The sequence below is a fragment of the Plodia interpunctella genome, chromosome 2 (genome assembly GCF_027563975.2).
Source record: "Plodia interpunctella isolate USDA-ARS_2022_Savannah chromosome 2, ilPloInte3.2, whole genome shotgun sequence".
Classification (NCBI taxonomy): Eukaryota; Metazoa; Arthropoda; class Insecta; order Lepidoptera; family Pyralidae; genus Plodia; species Plodia interpunctella.
Window position 1 is genome coordinate 8,902,258 of NC_071295.1, and position 21,668 is coordinate 8,923,925.

The following is a 21,668-nucleotide window of genomic DNA, read 5'->3' on the forward strand; positions in this document are numbered from 1 at the left end:
ATTGCAAATGTTCGTGATGAGTAACATATGTTGTATTTTAAAACTAAATAGGTATTGTCAGTGCTTTTGCAGTTATTGTGATTGTTAGTACATATTTACTACATCGATACAACCAGCATTAGTTAATGTATTTTTCCTCGAATTTGAGACAGGTTTTCTCAGACTAAAATTAGTGTACATAATATAATATTAAGAAAGAGACTAAATTCTTATTTGGAACAGATTTGATTGTTGAAAAATCTAGGAAGAAAACCGATTAAAAATTTGCCTTCGCCCGCCATCGTATCTGCTCGTTCGTAACTATTTGAAAAAGAGGATAAAATGATCTTTGGACCTAAGAATTATTTATACTCCTTGTTGAAAATACTTTTGTCATCTGTACGCAAGCAACATTCTGTTAGAACAAGTTGAATCAGGAAAATATTGGCGTACGCTCAAAAATCATTGTATTTTCGTCAACTTACGATCACGACTTTACAGTTACCTACCACACTTAAGAGTTTTTTTTGTTTCAAAAATAAATCATGATTAGACAATGCAGATTTTATTACCCATGGCTCCGGTAATGACCGTGACGATTTTATAAATTGCTGTTCTTTGAATGGGGCAACGTCGACTCACCATTTTTTACAAAATGGCTCAGAAAAAATTTGAAATTTCATCAACGTACCTTCAGTATCGGAAGGTCATCAGATATATTGAGTTCTGTCGTTTCAATCAGTACCTACGTTTATTTTATGTCCAGTTTAGAATGGTCCGTTGGACATGTGTTTATTTATGGATTTGTCTTGTTATATGTTAGGTGTATAGGGTCGTGGAGGTCCAATACTGCTGGTTGCAAAGACAGTGGAAACATCGAGGTGGCGACTCAGGGATCACGCATGTATTACAATACGTAATGAAGGTCTACGTCACCCAACGTCGTGTTTTCGTATTTAAATCTATTCAGTTCAAAATTACACAATGAAAAGATCGATCTAGATATGAATGATAAGTTGAGCTGATGTTTACCGATGGCGCGATATTTCTGGAAACCGAATGAAAAATTAATGATACGTTTGAAGTTTGGCCTTTTAGAACGATTTCAGCAAATGTACAAGTTATTTTTATCTAATGAAGTTATTTATACATAAGTACATACAGATAAAATCGAGAAAGTTTGCTCATGCTCACATGTTGACTGCAATTGACAGCATTCATAACAATGTAAATTATTTTCAATATTGCAATATACTTATTTTCACGTTAAATTATTTCACATTGTTATTAAATACTAATTACTGGGTGTTTTTTGTGTTCCATCCTTCCTTGCACAGAAATTGCTCCAAAAGGTGTTGCTCCGAAATTTGTTAACATCATGGCTGGTTTTTAAGCATAATTTTTTAGGCTTATATCAGCATGCTTTGGGTATTTACCGCGTATATTTTTATCTTCCATACATAAAAAGATAATTTACTACACCTACTCCACTTTCTTGATGATGAATCGACGGTTATGGCAAAACGAATATAACCCATTTGTTCATCCCCAGGTGATAATGGGTGACCGAGCAGCAGCTGAGCGGGCGTGCAAGGACCCGAACCCCATCATAGATGGAAGGAAAGCTAACGTCAACCTCGCCATTCTAGGGGCTAAACCCAGAGGGAATTTAGCACCAGGTGAGTACCCCTTAATTTTGCCCAAGCGTATGGACGCTTGAACCGAGAAAAATAAAAGTTTATTCAGAAATCAGACCTTCTCATCAAATTTCGTAAGTATTACATACATGATTATGTTTTGTCATATTACAAAACTACTAGCATTTCCGAAAGACCACTAGGCTACTACTGCTGAAGAAACTAAAGCATGTTACTGTATTCAAAATTCTGTGGTTACTACGAATTTCTTCAAGTTATTGACAAAATTGTCCTTCTCAAATTATAACTTTTTCGGGGCCATCAGGACGACAAACGACAAAGTAAGACATCAAATTGCTTACAGCATTATTACTTAGCCGCTAAGATACAATTCTGGTTATACATTCTGTAGATGAGATGCGTAGCGTATCTTCTTAATAATTATATTATGAAGGATATCTTTACGAGACTAAACACACAAAAGGGGTTGCATGTGACTGGCCTGTCAAAAGACGTCTTATCTCTCAGCTGTTTGTAAAAGAGGCATTTTTTAACGACATTACGTCACAAAAAATGTGGGACTTCGCGGGTGAGACCCGTCGCTGGGGGCCCGACATATGTGGGCTTGAGATTCATTTTTGAAGAAAACAATGTAATAATTATACAATACAATGATAGAAAACATCGTGAGGAAATCTGCACACTGGATGACTATTATTACGCTAGTGTCTACTACCACTAAATGGCTGTATTTGTTAAAGTCAAGGCGACTTGAATAAAATCTGACACAAGTGTTAGCAATAACACACTCGATAAGGAATAAGGATATTACACAATTTTATATGAGGTCTTGGGTTCAAACGGAGATTCGTATGACGATAAAAAATAAATAAATATATATAGGAACAATCACACTGATTGAGTTAGCCCCAAGATAAGTTCCAGACTTGTATGACTCAACGACACTATATTCTATAACATATACATTAGATAAACACCCAAGACCTAGATCAATCTGCAAAAGATCATTTTCCATCTTGACCTAACCGGGGATCGAACCTCCAGTTGGCAGTCCGGCATGATGACCATTAGGCCACGGAAGTTGTCGACGATGTATCCAGTTATTTATTTTAGTTTCGTCGTGATAATAACCTTCGTTGAATAGCTTGCTACAAGTTTCACCTATCATAAACCTATATGCACCTTCAGTCAACAATTGTAAGAATAGATTGGATAAAATCTCCAAACATCAAGACACGCACGCATCAACTTAATGAGCTGCTAGTGTGTTATAAATATAATAAATAAATAAAGTGCATTTTGTTGAGTTAGGTACGTACGCAGAGTTTGCATACAAGTACAGTCAGAGAAAATTATTTCATAATATGAGTTTTTACCTTATTTTCTATTTTACACAATATTATTCAATTTCTTACAAAATCTGCATAAAACTATTTGTTTAATATTACAACCGCTGCTGGGTTAACTTGCTATAAAACATATTATAATGTAAAACAGTGAAAGTATAACATTTTTATTGCAGTCCAATAGCGATCATGGCATGGCCCGTGTATATTTTACGATATGATCGCCATAAAATTTATTATCTCGCTTGAAGAAGGCTTGGTGCACAAAATAGATGGAATATGAAATTTTAATAAAAGCAATATGTTTGAAACAAATCAAGAGAAATTGTAGTCGTCCAAATCAAAAGGGACCTTATGGCGACTGCACTTAGGTATTTATTGCCGTTGGTAGGTATTTATTCCAATACAAAATAACGGCAATAATGGCGTAAGTACAGGGCGCCATAAGGTCCCTTTTGATTTGGACGACCACAATAATCATAAGCAACATTAAAATAATTAAACTAAAGACGCTAAAATATGATAATTTAAAATTACCTAAAAAAATGGCACGAATTATGGTCTTTAAGAAGTCAAATTTTCAGGTATCATCTTTTGATTTTAAGTAAAATTAAACTAAAAAATACATGTTTAAAAATGTTAAGAACAACGAAGAATGAAGAACATTTGTAATTAAGATTTTTATTTAACATCAGTTTATTTTCCGATTCATTTGCGTAGGCGCCAATACATCAATCAATCCAAAACTTATAAAAAGACCACAAAATTAAAAACAAAACGTTTTCCGGCGTGATTGTCGGAGGTGGGGTGAGACCGGAAGTCCTAAACGCTCGGAAGCGGAAGTGCTCGCGACCGACAACTACGCTAATTGATTGCGCCCCGCCAACCCCAAACCCTTGCAGTTATATATTATTATGTCTTGTCGTAAAATCACAGCTTAGGTGTGAGAAATTTTGACACCCAGGTGATTATGAAGGACTAGTGTTTTAGGGGCAACTTTTATTACGAAAAATTTGGCCTTTAAAGTTTTGAGATTATTTTAAATCATTGCTACACAATAATATTTTTAACACGAAAGTTTTTAATCATAGCTACAAAATAATAATATTTCTATTAATTTTCAGTTGTAATTAGGTATTGTATCTATCATCAAATGAATTTATGAATGCAATAAACTTTAAATAATAATAGGATCCACAGTCGCATCAGTGACACACGTTAAGATTTTAATTGCCATAAACCTAAATTTACACATGCTTTTTGGGCAAATGCAATATAAAATATTTCAAAACCCAAGCGTAGACAGAGAAAGCTATCCATAGCTTTCCCCCGACACATTGTATTAGAAATATATACCTAATATAATAATAATAGTTACACTCGTGTTTTCTTCGTCTTTGGCGTATACCCTCAAAATTAATTTCCATGCGCTTATGAACTAAACGCATGAATGATTCCCGCTCTGTCATTCACAAACCATAGACAAATGGCGACAGTTCGTGTAACATTACGAGTTGGCACACTCGAAACCAAATGCAATTGCTCTGACCATCATAGTCCCACGGTCACTTGCTGGCTGTGAACGGAATGACATTGCATTATGAGGCTTCCGTCCACACTTGGATTGTGCAACGCTTGATAACAGATGTGTGATATCTAATTTGATGACCGCCGTGACAACAATGAATGGTATTGACAATTTAACGCTCAATCATCTACACTTAAAACGTTCACAGTAGTTTTACCGAATATACTTACTAATCAAATCCTAATTCTTATTTTATTACAAGTTTCTCTATCCCTTGGACTGTTGTCTATTCTCTCTCTCTATTGTCTATTCCTAGCACTTTTTAATTAATTTGAATATTTTTAATCCATGTCTAAATTAGCAAATATTGCTTATTATATCGATTTTGAAATAAATAGTGGATTTCTGATAGCTTAGATAATGCTGTTGATGATGATTAATCTTTTTAAGAAAATAATTGATAAAGATGTAATAAACGTAGCTACGTATTTTTATTTAATATACAAAGATGTGCCTTTTCCCAACAAAATTATTTGCAAAACTAACGCAAACACTGTTATTCTTAGCACCGGTGTGATGTATTGCATCTTGTATTATTGTACGAGAAATATGAGCATATAAATATTACACCATGAAGTAAAAATATATAAAACTATCTATCTGAATTTGGTGTAATAGTGTAGTTAGAATGTTTGTGTTGTCGCGGATAACTTTTCTATTTTTGTAAATAACTAGCTTTGCTGAATTCTATAAATGATAGTCAGATAGCTGGGTATACATATATATATTCTTATGTATTGTGTAAATAACTATATTTATTTAATATATTAGCGCGATCAATCATTTGAATAAGATGTACCTATATTAATTAAAATTCTTCTATCAAAGTGGCCAAATAAACGTCGTCATTCACTTCGTTTCACATTGAAAACCAAGTTCTACCGGTCGAGATCCGCAGAGGTCGTCATTGTTCGTCGTTCCAGTGATAGTTGAGCGTAGCTGTCACAATGGGTGCGAGCGGCATGACGACCACCTGGCTGTGGTATACCGGCCCTGCCATATGCCGTACCATATCGTACGTTGCCACGCGTGGTAACCCTAATGATTTGAATATGGAATTTTGTTACTGGTCAGTTGGAAAGGATAATCTTTTTTTTTAAACTCTCATTTCGAACATATTGTAATCATAGTTGGAATCTCTTGATCTGATTCCAAAATAGCAAATGACATCGTTGTATTGTTAGTGTTTTTAATGCCAATGAATTCATAAGATAGTGCCAAAAGCATTTATTTATAAATGTTTGTACTCTGTTAGCCCATTACATGTACTAAGATCATAAGTCGAACATTGCTTCCATTCGTACAATGCATATTACTTTGTGTGCAATTTATAGAGGACGTTTAAATCAATTGCACCGTTACAATACTAACTGCGTTTTGAGTTTTCAGCTGCGTTGGTTTACATCGTTGCGTTTGCGTCGAACACAACAGAACGTTCGTTATTGTTAGATCGCATTATACCACTGACCAATACCTTACACTTAGAGTAACTAACCATACTCGTATATGGAGCGCGCCTACAACTTACCGAGGTGCGTTGTAGGAATAATCACAGAAGTCACTAGATAAATATCTGTGGAATTAACATCGATGTTTTTTACATTTTTGTATCTTACACTGAATGACGCCCTATAATTTAGATACTTAGATCTATTTCTCAATTAGCCAATCCGAAAAATGTTGTATACTTAAGTATACCCTAATTCGTTAGGATTTACTATTTGGACGACTAAGCCTTTGTCGATTGACAAACATCTACAAAATGTGAGATAAGGTTTTAAATATACAATGTAATTCCAAAGTGTAACATATATCACTTATTAGTTTAAACTAAAGAAAGGGCGTATATCTTGTTTTTTATTTTTATTTTTATAGGCACTAGGTGGCGGAGTCGTGTCAATGTCACGTCAGATATAATTTTTAGACTTGAATAAAAATCTGACACCAAAGTTACAGTTGATAAGAAAGAAAATTCCAATTACATAAAAATCTTGACAAGAAAACGATTTTACTATTATACTTTACGTTACGATTTCTCACACCGATGCGCGCGCTCTGCGAAATACGTGAATATACAAACTCTATAATTCGATATGTTCCCTGTTTAGTCTATCGCATCTCCCGGGATTAACGTTTACGTTTACGGCTGCGGTTGTTTGTTTACTGGACTCTGGACCTTTCATGAATGTCGGCCTGGCCTGTTATCCCAGACCACGACAAAACAGTCCTGTACTAAATCCGAGAATAATAAGCCTTTAACATTTAAAAGTCAATCGATTTGTGATTCACTGGATGTAAGTATATATTTTACCTTTCAAGTCAATCTTTGTATTGTATCTTCTCATCTTAACATTGATTAGTTTCCTTGAGCAATGGACAGCAATCCTTTTGTCATTTTCTGAAAGAAACTACAAGTTTCTTAGTCAATAAAAATTCAATCCAATTTTATAATAAGACTTCTTGAATTGTCATATAAAAAAGTTCTCAGTCGGTGTGCACAGGCCTACTATGCATGTGACTCCGTCTACCCCGTGGGAGGTTAGGACGTGAGAATTGTTTCGCGTGATGCGAACTAAAGTCGACAGGACTGCAATCGGGGTGAATGCTATCGTTATTATTCTCGGAAATTGTGAAACTCAACGTGTTTGGTGAATTATTGTCACGAAACTTTCGTGTTGTGGGGTGTCACATTCAATTTATGTCAAACAGGACGTAAAATACAGTTTTCGATACCATAAAATTGAGGGTCTTAAATAATATTTGTTTCTTACAAGTGAGAAAATGTGTTTGTAAACTTCTGGATTCAAGTAAGAAATCAACTTTTCACGTTGACGTTAATAATGATAATAATTAATGCTAATTTAGTTGGTAATCGTTGAAACTAAGGAGAAGGCTCTAAGTACCTATACGTATTTTAAAGAAGTTTTACCTTATATATATAGTGCTGATGTTATTGCCTACCTACTTAGATTTGTAGACGTTTTAAACATGCTAATGTAACTAATATTATAAATGCGAAAGTAAGTTTGTTTGTTACCTCTTCATGCTCTCTCTACATTAAACCTATATTATTGAAATTTTGCAGTTCATTCCGAAGAAATCACTGTACCCGTGAGAAATTTACGCGGGTGAAGCCGCGGGCAAAAAGCTAGTAAATGAATATATTTTGACAATTACAAAATATAGTGAGTGATACTACGTGGCTCTGACTCTAGTTACATTGTATTAAATACATAGATAATTCAATTGACAAGAAAGTAGTTTACGAACATTATCATGATTAGGTCTTGTAACTTGAATACTTCCATTGAATCGGCCATTCTATTGACCTTGTGTTACTATAAACTTGAAATGTAAAAATGCGTTTTAAGTGCAAAATCAAGTTACGAAGTACAGAGAATCGTCCGTTACCAGTTGAATGACTACTCAATGCGACGTTTGCTTGTTACCGTTATTCCAAGGGTGGGATTTAGTTTCCAAGAGGCGCATGCGCACCCGGCCACTAAGCTCCCGTACCTGCTCCGCCATTCAAACATATAAACAAAGAGAGAGACGACTATACAATTGCAAATGAGATGCAAAAGTAGGGTGCTGTGAAATACTGGAGAGAGATTGGAAACATAGATAAAAGCTAAGATTCGAACAATGTATATCGATTAGTTATATCGATCACTTTTAGGGGAATCGATTTATCGACATTGATGAGCCGTGCCCGTACAGTCAACAGCTCATCAACCTACCCAGAATCATTGCAAACTCGTCCCTATTACCGCGTCGTAAAGATTCATGCAGGGTAACTTTATGTGCTGTTGACTGTACGTCTGTCTTCGCCTAGAGCGCATCTCGGGCCAACATAAATAAGCATTGATTCGGCAACGGCGGATGTTGGGATTATACATAATAAAATTAATCGTGACCATGATGATAAGCTTATTCTTAAAATTTAAAATATTTTTTTACTAAACATGTAAGTCAGTAATCCAGTCGGTCTAGATGCACTATACCGGTATCAACTCAAGTTGGTTGGAACCCAAAGGGTTTGGCAATTAAAGCAGAAACTCTGGGTAGATATGACGATATTCATGATCATAATTTAGTTTAATTACGTAAAAAACAAGAAAAGGAAACAAGAATAGAATAGAACTAACACTGTGTCAATTCTGTGTAGGGATATCGCATTCTGTGCATTCTTTATCGCATCTATCATGAGTGTGCTCACAGGAGTTGTTCGACCTAATTGACCATACAAGCTTTCATAACCGTTGTCACAAATTAAAATTTCACTCCTTCAAACTGAATAAATGCCAGTCGACCACAGACTTACCTATGTTTTAAAATAAACTTCTTCAACGAACATGTGGAATCATCTTTCCGAGATCGTATTCCCGATTCGATATTAAAACTTCAAGAACGAGTCTACTTGTCTCGTCTAGCTTTCTTGAAAGACCGGCAACGCTCTTGTAATACAACTGGTACTCCAATTGATCCTTGGCAGCGGTGATCACTTACCATCAGATGACCCGCTAGTACATTAGCCACCTTATTCTATAAGAATAAAACTGAATTACCGGAACCTTGTGTATTATATGTAATTTATTATACATAAACAAGTGACAAGCAAAGCAACACAACCAAATGACTTAATAACATCCATCACTATTTTTACCTATATATTTTCTACACATCTATGATAAATTGTGACATCAGTTCTTTTATACGGTTATACGGTTTCATGCAAGGTGCCATTTTATCTTTGCACCAATTAAATTTCAGTAGGATATTGATTCTGTATAGTAAAGTACATATGTATGTTATCTCTCGACATAAATTGACGCAATATTTGATTAAATGTTTCATTATATGCTATAAAATTAATTATAATGACATATGCATACATTGAGAAAAACATATCTGTGTTGTGTGGTATACTAGTATTAGCTTATTCGATATTATTATATTTGTTCGAAATGTCAAGAAAATTCAACGAGAACGTTTATATTATTTGCAATCAAATTTTCATACGGTTTGTTACCAATGATAAATTTTAAATCTCGAACAAATTTTCCTTAAAACAAATACTGGCAGCTTTAAGAAAGAATGTTTCTTAAATAGTCACACGAACTGTCGGCCAGTTTCGAAATACGAACGGTGGCTATGGTATAGACGATTGCTGGCTGGCGTCGATTATGAAAACATTGTTAAAGTTTTATTATAATGGGCGTTGGGAGTTGGGCGTGTTGATGAAGGCCACGGGAGCACTTGTCCAAACACGACCGCCTGAATTATTGAGTGGTGTGAGCGCCCAAGTAATCGATTCACACCTTGTCACTGCCACTACGTTACATTTACCACTCATTATGCTGACGATGTCCTACGTCTCGTGTTATAGGTACACGCCATACAATATATCTCTTGCGCTCGCAAAAATTAAGAATTTTTTAAATCATTGTTATTTTAATTTTTTTACAAGGAATCCGTTAAGCAGGAAACGAAAACTTTGTCAGGTTTGCATCCTGAGTTAACGAAAATTAAGCTTTAAAAATTAGCATTGAGAAATAATGGTATATAGTAACCAGATTCATTTAAGAAAATTGATATCAAAATGAAACTATAACAAGGTCTAACTTGAAAGACATACAAGTCTCATCATTGATTAATGTGGTTTCCAGAAGGGCTCGTTGTTTGGTATTGCACCAGATCGCGTGCGCCGCTTTGCGCCCTTCGCCGATGCATTACTTATGCATAGCACCCCTCTCCCCGGGAACAGCGGCCCGCGACTATTTTTATTCCACTCCCGGATTTAGGAGTATGCACTGATGAGTCCGCACGTGCCTCGGCGATCGATATCGAAACTACCACCAGTTAATTCCATGGACAATGAACATGGGCCGACAAGGGACGCGCACGCACGCATAACATTTACGCGGTGTATTGGGGCCTTAATAATCCATGCATATCGGAGCCTTAATGAGACATATGTTATTAGTGGACAAATAAAAACAAATTACTATTTAAATTCCGAAACAAAATTTATCACGGCCAGTGAATATTTTTATATGCTGCCAGTGTTGACATTTATTCAATTGTTCCTTGGAAAAGTATCAAACAAATGTCTGTAATTATGAGTAAATAGAATCGTGTGGGTGGTATATCTAGATCACACTATTGAATATGATTCGAACGATGATAGCAAGCATACCTACTGATCGATAGCACTGCGTATTGTTTATAAATGAAGCTATAATGGTGGTCTCGGTAGTGGTGCCACCAGACGGATAGAATAAGCTGATGCCCTCAGCAAGTACTTAGTACCTATATGACTTAGGACATAACTTTTAATGACATTGGAATAAAGACTATATTATCTGTATAAACACAACATTCACAAGCCAGCTTTATTCCAATTTGTCTACATTGGCATATAGTTGTTAACATTTTTAATAACCTTAAACGCATCTACATTAACTAGTTTTAAATTTCTGACGCAAAAGCCGAAAAAATAGAGTAAAGATGTTCTCTAAAACTAATAAGCTGATAAATTAATCTACGACAAGTCGCCAACAACCTCGAAGTTGTTGAACGCGGTCCAAGTAAATAATAGTATCTTCCGCATCATGCGGATGCGTGGCATGTGTCCCAAAAATTTAGTGATTTGGTAACAGCATTAACCAACATTCGTTGGAGTCACAAGATTGGTCGTTGGATATATCTTCCCATCTATATCTTTTGAAAGCATTTTCATTTTCGGGTGAGCCAAAAACCAAGTACTAAGGTACTGAAAGAGATTCATCAAATATTGCGAGGAGTTTAACCCTGAATTTGGTTTATAAGATGTTTTCTCTACAAGAGAAAGATAAGGCAACAATTTACATGACTTAATTTTACAATAGAAATAATATCAACGATATTACGATTTTTTATTTTAGTATAGGTACTTACATCGATTTATGGCCGGTCACTGACATTTTTAGTAGATAGAAACAATTTAACGTTGATCTAGGACAATAGAAACCGGTGTGTGACAGGAACCCTCGAGTGTAGTAGTTCCGTCCCTTTGACGTAGCTGTAACACGATCCGCCCCGCGGCTTCCGCACGAAGCCCTGCGATCCTCCGGTAATCCTTCAGCCATAGATTACAAAACCCTATAAAATCTAGCTGTTATATATATTAAGCCATTGTTATAATTAGTAGGTACTCGGAATAAAAAGAAAAATAATTTTCTTGAAAAAACTGTGTCATGTGAAATGTGTGTTAAGACTAGCTTCAATAGCAGAATATTAGGACATGCTTGGAAGAGTCATTTTAACTGTGCAGTGTATGATATCTTGGATTTACGTTAAAAACAAAAAATATATCTAAATAATTAAAACCCAAAATTGCCAATACATCATCCTTCACTTTTCTACCAAGCACCTAGCGTATCATCCAAAAGCCAGAGCTTGCTTTCTCCGTGGCTTAATTATTATTTATGTACAACAGCTGGCGAACAGAGGTTGGTCGGACGAGGCTGAGTCCGTCCGGCGAACGACGGTTATTTATAAAACAGAGTTGCGTCTCGTTTTGTCTTCAGCGCGCTCTTTATTTTGTCTAAATATACGCAGTTTTGGGAACGTCGCCGCGGCCGCCTCTGCCGCGACATCAACGCTGGCACACCGCCAGCTCTTCATCTTTCTTCGTTGGCTTATCTTTTGTCGGAACCTTAAGATATACCCAGTTTAACACTGAGATCAGGGAGTAAATTCCGATCAAGATCTGACATTAAATAAAATAGGGCTACAGGTTGACCAAGAGATCATTGACTTCATTTGCGAAATTATTACTCCAATTTGCAACGGCACTTTACACTGTAAAAACGGTGAGTCGGTATGTGGCGAGCACGTGTTCATCTCAAAATAAGTGTCCCAGGAACCGACGGCGAGAGAAGGTAGGAGGGGCGTGAGTAATTAATCGGTACGGAGGAGGTTGGTGTGAGAGATCGTGTCGGAGTCGGATTGACGGATGGCGTGGAAGGACGACACCGGTAGATCAAAGGAAAGGCCACCGGACACAGAGCTGTCACGGTCGTGAGACCACCGCTCAGTTTGGACATAGGAAACTGGGGCACAACTGGCCCGAATCTATTCTCGTGCCGGTATACTTACGTGACATTATTAAAGCTACGCTACATATTGCTTACAATGCTCGCTGGATAACATTGGCTGTACACTTGAACAGTAACGTTTATTTATCAGAAACTATTATGACATTTTCCTTTCCTAATGCTCTAGAAAGCTCCTAAATAATATTTCTTCGAAGTGCTGGCCTGAAATAAAAGTTATTACTAGTGAAATAAATAGAGGTAAATAAAGTACATAAGCACATAAGTTTGCGCATTGCAATGAATACTTTACTATTGTCTTTGAAAACAGAAAATCCCTCAGGTGACGCAATATAATAAAAAATAAGGCAAGGCAGGAATTTTCTGTCCCGCTCAGTGCGCGCCTGCGTCTAAAATCGTATTTCCGTAGAATCCTTACAAGCGACGTTAAGCACTTACTGTCGGCTTTGCAGTTCGACGACCCGAAATCCAGAAATCATCCTGAAACAACTCGCAAAAGTATTCAAAACAATTCTATATTTATTCTAGAGAATGTTTTCTTAGGAACATCAAATTACTGAGAACCAACAAACAGATCATTGAAATTCGTAAAATGAAAAAAGTTCTGCGTCACAGTTGTTTATTCTACATTATTCACTTATTGGAAATTCGACCGTCAGAACCATTGTATGGTCTAACAATCGATTACAACTAAAACCTATCTGGGTCACATACGGCTAACAAAAGAGTAGCATTTAGGCCGTACGACAATGGACATGGAAGGAAAGAGGAACAAATTATGTATCAAGATAAGGTTTATGGTGGTCAGTGTGGACAGTGGTTCGACCTCGGCCGTCAAATGGCTGGCATCGATCGGACTGCGGCGGGCACCAGGCTCGATGGTGTCGGCATCACGCTAACTCTAGACTCACGGTATCTATTGCTAGTGTTTGTTTAAATTGTCACCTATTTTATATAGTTGCCGTTTTCAAATCTGTTTAAGTCAAATTTTAAATCATCATTTAATATTTCTTCTAGTCCTGTTGAGAAGACTTAATTCTGTTGGGCGGTTTAGTTTCTTAAAGGAAAAGGTGGTTCCATTTAGGACCTATAGGTACCTAGCAAGTTTGTTTCAAAAAGAGAATGCTACGAATGAATCCTAAGCTATAATTATAATATATAATTAAAACATGTAGGTATATGTGCGTTTACCATCCAAACACATCAGATGCCAATTTGACTGTGCCGTAATTGGCATGATTCTGCTAGCTTTATTGGCAATCATCCCCTGCGAAGGTCAATATGACATTATCGCAGCAGTCGGACCGCGACAGTCCGGACCATATCCGGGCTCTCCGGATGTGATCCGCCGTAATCACCGGTGAAATTTCACCACACAATACTAACTTTACGGTGAACACCGACGAGGTCACGCTCTTTGGCCATCGGGCATTAATCAGCGATTTCTGATCTGCCATTATGATTGCACACTTCCTAAATGCGATTCTGTACTTATTTAATTTCGAAATTTCCATACTGGATATTTTGTAATGTCATATTGATGACTTCGACTCTAACGGCATTCGATAATGGCATGTGTCTATTCAGAACTGCCAATCAAAATGAAGCCGGCGATTGAGGCATTCTAGCTATCGACACGGTGCCAAGGCATACACCTAGCAGAGAGCCATTTATAGCGAAGTTGAAGTTTGTCGTCTTCTTGTCAAGAGGCATGTCCCTGATGGCTGCGCCTGCGCCCGGGCGGCTGCTAGCGACAGAAATAGACCGTCTCGTGCGCCTTAACAATGCAATAAAAAGAAATTAACACTTTGACGTTGCCTGCGCTAAGTTGACTCGTGTGTCATTTGGATCGAATCCAATCTTTTAAGAATATATTTTAGTTGAGAGTCCTCTCTAGTCGTTTCCGTTAAGTGAAAACGAAAATAAACTGAGAGCGAATGATGAAAGAGATATAGACTGTATTTTCTGAGGAAATTCGGTGTCCCCATTTCGTTGTCGCCTCGTTTAAATTTTCATAGAACGTTTTTATAAATAACGATATGATTTTGTTTCAGGTTTTGGGCTGGCGGCTGCGGCGGCTGCCGGCGTGCGCGCCGGGTACCCGACAGTATTACAGTCGCCTTACGGGTGAGTTTCCCTCGTGCCGTCCACGACTCTGTATCAATGTTCAATGGTTCAACACTTCGATATTTGCCAGCACAAGCGGCGCCGCATGGCGCTCTGAGACATCTCACGAGACAAAAATCAGATTTAATTCCAAACCAAGTCACATATTGTATTTGTAGGTGATATAGGCTACTCAGTAGGTTATCTATAATTATCTACTTTTATTTATGGAACACTATTCGGGATAGCTTCATTAAAACAAAATTTTTAATCACTCTAGAATAAAGTACCTAATTAGAAAGTACTATCAAAACATTAAAATATAATCAAATCGTCGAGGTATATGAAACTTTGTCATTCCCTTTTTCATTTTAGAGGTAGGTTTATAAAAGTTTACATAGTTTATCTGATATAAATATAGGTTTCGCCCATGTGGTGGATGGTAGGAGAACAGTCAAGATGCTGACTGACTTTTGTCTCGGTAGATGAGGCGAGCGGCGTCTCCGGACGACAGCGGCGGCGCCTGGCGGACCACACCTAGACTAAATTATCAAACATTTTCACATAGGTATCTATGGCAAGCGTGAGCGTGAGAGTGGATTTTTTTCGTTTTGGGTGTGAATTAGTCGATTGGGTTTTTTAATGTTTACGTTTTAAAGCTATAAGGCGTGGGCGGCGCCGGCGCGTGGCGCGCGGGCGCCGCCCTACGCGGTCACAATCGCATCGTTCCGACACTCAATGTTTTTGTTTTATGCCGTGTTCGTGTAAGATTTTGTTGATTTGAATTGAGTTTTGTTGGTGGTGGATTTCGTTTAATCACTTACATACTGACGTGGCCCGTGGGCACGACCGGGACGTGGGTCGAGGCGGTGCTGTGTGTGCGTAGGTGTGCGCGCCGCTTCGACAGCGTCACCGCCGCCCGCGCCGCCGTGCTTCGCCGCTGACGTCTCTTGTTCCCAAACATACTGTTCACAAACATGACATTACATCCATTAATTAATGATATATGTGGCTTTATGAGAATCCCTCATATAAATTAAATTAACATTTTTAATTATGTTTTGTGGGTCTCCCCCATTATTTCTACAACTTTGAATATAAGAAACTAAAGTTTGTCTTGTAGTATTATTAAAATTATGGTTAATCTAATCGACGATGCAGTACGTAAGCGTACACGGTATACACTATGTACTTAAAAAAGTTCAAGATAAAATTGTGATGATATTCCTTATGTGGCGTTAAAAAAGCAGTGAATTAATGGATGCATTGTTGTACTTGTTGATTGACGCCTCGGTATATCGCGTGGTCCCTAATTACACTGGCCTGGCGCTGATCGATGGCCCAGGGCCACCAAACACGCCCCAACCACCAAACATCTATAATTCAAAGGAATTCACCTAATGGAGTACATATAATCAAGTGAAAGCCTCATTCGATTAATCGTTCTTTGTTTTAATTCCCAATCGATAACATATATGGTATATAATGGAACACCAAGTTTTAGTAAAACAACTTGATTGAATTTTTGTTCTAGAACGATCTACACATAATTAAATGTTATGTTTGCACTTTTTTTATAGACTTTTGAAATGTAGTCAATGGTAAGTTAGAGAGTATTAAATTTTTCAATCAATTAACTCCTTTACTTGATTATAAAATATTTGGAGAGTATTAGTTGTAATTGTATTTTAACAAAATCAGGTACACTCGATTATACCCTTTGTAATACTTTGTTAGTACTTATATTCTTGTGTTTGTACCTATGTAGATGTGTCAGCTCAGCTTGTGTGATTTGCCAGTTTATAATGCTGTTTGTATCTTTATCTTCGTATTTTATTTATTCCGTAAAACATACTAATTTATTAATTAATAGAGCGTCTCGGATTCTTTGCTACATCGGAACTAAACAAATCATTATTCACGCCAATTGTTATTTAATGTTTACAAGAGAATAAACATTGTACGGGAATTAATTTAAATGTTTAAAGTGCCTGAGGGTAGATAAGTAGGTATTTACGACGAGACCAGTGACATACAGGTAGGCGTGAAAGGCGGGCGGAGCGTATGGGCGGGCGGGTTCTACGCATGCGCCCAGCTCCTGATTCCAGTACCACGACATCCAACCGCACTGTCCTCTTGAATGAAAGTCGACATGTCTCTATCATTCTCATAAAGACAGTAAAAGACAGCTAGTCAAACTAGAGCGGTTGGTAATCAAGTGAATGCATATCGAGGGCTCTCCGAAAGAGCTGATGCGGCGCTCGCGACCTCTCCAAGACACTTGACCGCCTTCGTATGGATTGGAAATTAAGCACAGTTGACGTTTTATCGTCTCCTCTTTTCTTTACGCGCAGATCTTTATTATTACTTTTTAAAATTCAATGAGTTAGTAAAGGAAATTGAAGCAGAAAATTAGACGGTAAATATCAATATTCCTATTTCTTCATCAACATGTAGTCAACTTCCTACACTTCTTAGTTATAAATTTGCTTCTGTGAACTCAAAACGTCTCCGCGGTTTCGTAACAAACATGCGCCGTCATGTCAATCTTAATTTCCACGATTTAACGATAAATACGTTGGATATTTTGGTCCACTTGGAGTGCATGAAGTCGGTCTCAAATCTATTAATTTTATTAGTTGTTTTTTTTCTCTTAAATTTTCTGGCACTGACGCACGGCGGCGGATCCATGACGACCAACATTGCAGGCAAATATCGCATACTGACATTTATAACTGTTATCGATGTCTACTAACATAACAAGACTAGATTTGCTCGTGCCTGTCAAGGCTGATCTGGGGCTAGGTTGTGATGCTAACCTTCCACCGACTTTTTAAGTAGTCTGTTGAAGGTTATTTTGGGTTTTAAGGTGGCATCCGCTCACGCAAAATTGTCTTCAGATTCTCAAAACATGAGCGAATGGCATCTTCTCAATTAGTGAATAATATTTTTTTAAATATTGTTGTATAATTGGCAGGTTGTCGCCTGGCTATATGTACAGTACGCCGGGGTACGTTGGGACAGTAGGCGGCGTGGGCGCAGGGGTGGGCACGGGGGCCGGGGGTCTGGTGCAACTGCCGCAGCTGCAGCACGCGGCGGCGGTGGCGGCCGCTAACCATCTGTATGAGTACCAAGCGGCAGCCGCGCAGGGCGCTGCCGCCTACCAGCAACAGTACGCCGCTGCGGGATTTGACCCTTATGCTACAGCGGCAGGTGGGTTACTATTACCAGTTCTCTTTTGAATACTACCAGGCAAACGAGCTGGTTTTTTGATAGTAAAGAAAACACCGCTGGTCAGTTTCCTACTTTTGTAGTTCCTCCACAAAACTATGGCACGCATAGCACGCACATGTCTTTCTCTGCGTGTTAGCACCTCTACGCTGAAGGACCGGTATGACACCAAAGATAGTGCTGTGTCGATTTCTAATTGGTTTTCACTAATCTGATTCGTCACGCTAAGAAGAAGAGTATCTGCGCACTACAGGAGCCGCTTATCTGCTCGTCCATCTATTCGATCTAAGTAATTCGAATTTACCTATTAAATATATCTGCTAGTATTCATTTTCATAAAATGAAATGATTTTTACTTTCACTACGCCCACATCTCCATAACACAAAAATAATTCAGTTTCACTTCACACTCTACTTATTCGTAGCGTCGTGACACATGTTGTTTTGAATATTTAGCAGCTGATAAAACAGTAGGTACCTGTAACTGTCACTTGAAGAAAAATGCTAATTACGCTGATACGAAATACGTATTCTGAAGTTATGCATTCATTCACCAAGACATTTGTGTAGGGTACCTTAGTTTGCTTCCACTACTAGGTCCACTACTTGCATCCACTATTAGGTACTTATTAAACGAACAAAAAGTAGTAAATCTCAAAGAAGAATTATGATTAGCTACCTTCGCATTACAATTTGTGGAGTAACATTAACTTGTTATTAAAACCAAACGTATCTTCGTTCCAGCAGCCGCGGCGGCGGCAGCGAGTGGTGCAGGATACGTGTCCCCGTACTACGCTCTACCAGGAGGAGGAGTGCAAGCCCCCCTCCTCCCGCCCCTACCTTACCCACCCCCTCTGCAAGAGGCCAGGATGCAATAGGTTCCAAACTCCAACCACACGCAGGAATATATTGCCACAAGAAAATTCTAAGATCTGTCTCCAAGATCATGGTAATGCAATTTCAATTTAGAAATAAAGGAAATACGACAGCTAGAGTAAATAATCCAAAGTCATCTCGACTGATGATGTACAGGAAAGCCAAATGTTTAGACTAAAGCTTAGATGATGTCTAGAACTAGTGAAACTATAACGACCAAAAATGTTAATGAGTGACCAAAGCTGTGAGCTTTTAACCTAGAATTATGGGGCCTTTAAGAGACTTTGAGGAAAACAATTCAATTTTTAAAATATTTCGTTAATTAGCACACAGAATAAGTAACGTGTCTATTGTAATAAAAAGCACTAAAAGTTTACTTATGAGTAGCTGCTATGCTACGAATTTTTTGCCTCATCCATTCGACTTCCCAATCACACATATTCTCCTATTTTTATACTACTTAATAGGCTAGTTATACTTTTGATGTAGATACAGATTCCCTTCATATTCAAATATTGTAATATTATAATTACGATCACTAAGGAATTTATAGCTGTTGTATGACAATAAGTAAGATTTTTTGAAGAATGTTTCCTCATCAGATTGGATGCTACGGTATCTAATAAGAGTGATTTCCAATGTGTTTGAAATGAGTTTATTCAGTGGGTACGCTGATGACACTGCAATTTCCGTCATCCGTATTATTGGTGCAATGCCGTCACTTCCATTATCATTCTCAACAACATACTACAATTTTATGCTTCAGAAATCTTCAAGGCAAAGAATAAACTGCGTACAGCTATTTTTATGATGCCTGCTTATCAGGGTCAGTCGACCTTTTTATTAGTGTCAAAAACGTCAAACATAATGCCGTGGCTCATTTGAAAGGGGTACTATTTTTTTTATAAAAAATCTATCAAACTAAATATCTAAATAAGACCCAGTGGATTTTTTTACAGGCAGCTAATATAAGTACTCAAGTACATATCAACTTCCATAAGCCAATTTGTAAATTCTGCTGTATTAATCTTCCTAATATTTTTATTTAAGTTAAAGTTGGCTCTTGATTTAGCTATCGAGTAATAAGCACGTACCTTGGTACATACTTATCTAATTTTATTAGGAAATAAACTGGATTTTAGAAGGGTGAAACGAAAATCTATGCTTGCCAGTGATGACTGCATATAAATTGAAACAGCTATACTTACTTCTTACGAAGCATTGCGCTGTGTAAATCTAGGTTTTCTAGTGATGATACAAGTCCATGTTGCTCAATGGTCCCAGGAAGGGCTTCTAGCTTAAGATAGGAGAGCAATGAAGGGCTAAGTAAATTCTTTTTAATTTTAAGCAATGTACTTATTCTACGAAAGTAACTGTATGTATAGGCCCTTTGTAATAATACTATATGTTCTCCAAAGCGGTATAGGGTACTTACTAGTTAGAATAATTCAATTACTAGTCCATGTAATTTTAATGTAATTAATGGAAGATGTTCGCCGGTCATCTATGATAATTTAAAATATCTTCTTTCATTTACATCAATTTATTATGATCTCTGAAACAGTGATATATCTATGTGTTATGTACTCAAGCAGGTACTATCATAGATTAGTAAGATATATTATGAATATTCTCCACATTCACATTTGAAACCTATTTAAATTAAAAAGAAATGTTCTTGCCTACCACTTATCTAAATGGATCGACCGGGAACTCAGTACAAGTTAGGAGCACTAGAATATCACAGAAAGTTAGATAATAAGCCTAATTATAATTATTGTAATATGCTGTTATTCGTAATTTATTTTGTTGATATTTGTAAATCTACATGTTGATAACTATTTATTATGTGGAAGAGTAATAAAATAAAAATTGTTAATAAATATTTAGAGGCCGAATCGAATCTGTACGTCGCTTCTGGTAACACCTCGAGTTCAAAATGCGATTCGGTGGAATATATTGAATTATACACAGTAATAATATACATAAATATAAGTAGATTAAATTAGATGCATACCAAATGTAATTTTCAATCGTGTAGCCATAAAAGTGGCCATCTTGCCTTAAAATAAATAATATTGTACTTATAGCCTATATAATATTATATGACATTATAATACACATATCATCAGAGCAGATGTAGGTACATATTATACCTTCTTATTACTTATTAGGCATCAGTGCGGGAAAGCGCTCTGATCAGTCCATATTAGTGCATTTCATTCGCAGTAATTTTAAGCACAATTATTATATTTATATGTATTACATATATTATGTGAATGTGAATTCATAATAAATACCTAATAATTGTTACAATTAATTTAAAATTATACTACAATTGTACTTAATTTAGGATATTTTAAAATGGAAAATAAATTTATAAGGTAAAACACCAGTGTTTGTTTTATTTTCTATATACATACGTATCTCATAGGGACCATGACCATCAAATTCCATGTACTTAATCACGTTATTGGTACGATTAATTGCTTTTAATTGAGATACGATTTTATGCTAAATTATACTTATCACGCGTACCTACCCACGCGTCTTATCTACCTAGATATCATTCCTGAAAAACTATAGGAAACTCCGTTGCTCTTTTAAGAAATCTAAATTCAGTAATACCTACTAGGTAACTATTCAATATAGGTAGGTATCATAAATCAATCTGGAATAGATACATTACAGTTTTTGAAAAGTGGTCAAGTGCGAGTCGAACTCACTCGTAGTCTGGTAAATAGCAAGCGTAGTTTCGGGATATAGAGAATAAAATATTTGTCTT

The 21,668-nt window shown here is 36.9% G+C and overlaps 1 protein-coding gene across 3 annotated transcripts in view; it reads left to right on the forward strand.

Annotated features, from left to right (window-relative positions):
• LOC128681939 (RNA-binding protein 24-B-like) overlaps positions 1–21,278 on the forward strand; it is a 28,480-nt gene extending 7,202 nt beyond the window's left edge. Inside the window, exons 1-5 of one of the 3 annotated variants that reach the window (XM_053766299.2) lie at positions 12,491–13,582; positions 14,725–14,797; positions 15,262–15,344; positions 17,754–17,989; positions 18,752–21,278. In XM_053766299.2, the coding sequence (XP_053622274.1) occupies positions 13,449–13,582; positions 14,725–14,797; positions 15,262–15,344; positions 17,754–17,989; positions 18,752–18,885 (660 nt within the window). In that variant the 5' untranslated portion in view covers positions 12,491–13,448 and the 3' untranslated portion in view covers positions 18,886–21,278. Of the gene's footprint in view, positions 1–1,531; positions 1,659–12,490; positions 13,583–14,724; positions 14,798–15,261; positions 15,345–17,753; positions 17,990–18,751 lie in introns of those variants that run through there. The other 2 variants (XM_053766281.2, XM_053766290.2) reach the window with 2 other exon arrangements.
• The last annotated feature ends 390 nt before the right edge of the window (positions 21,279–21,668 follow it).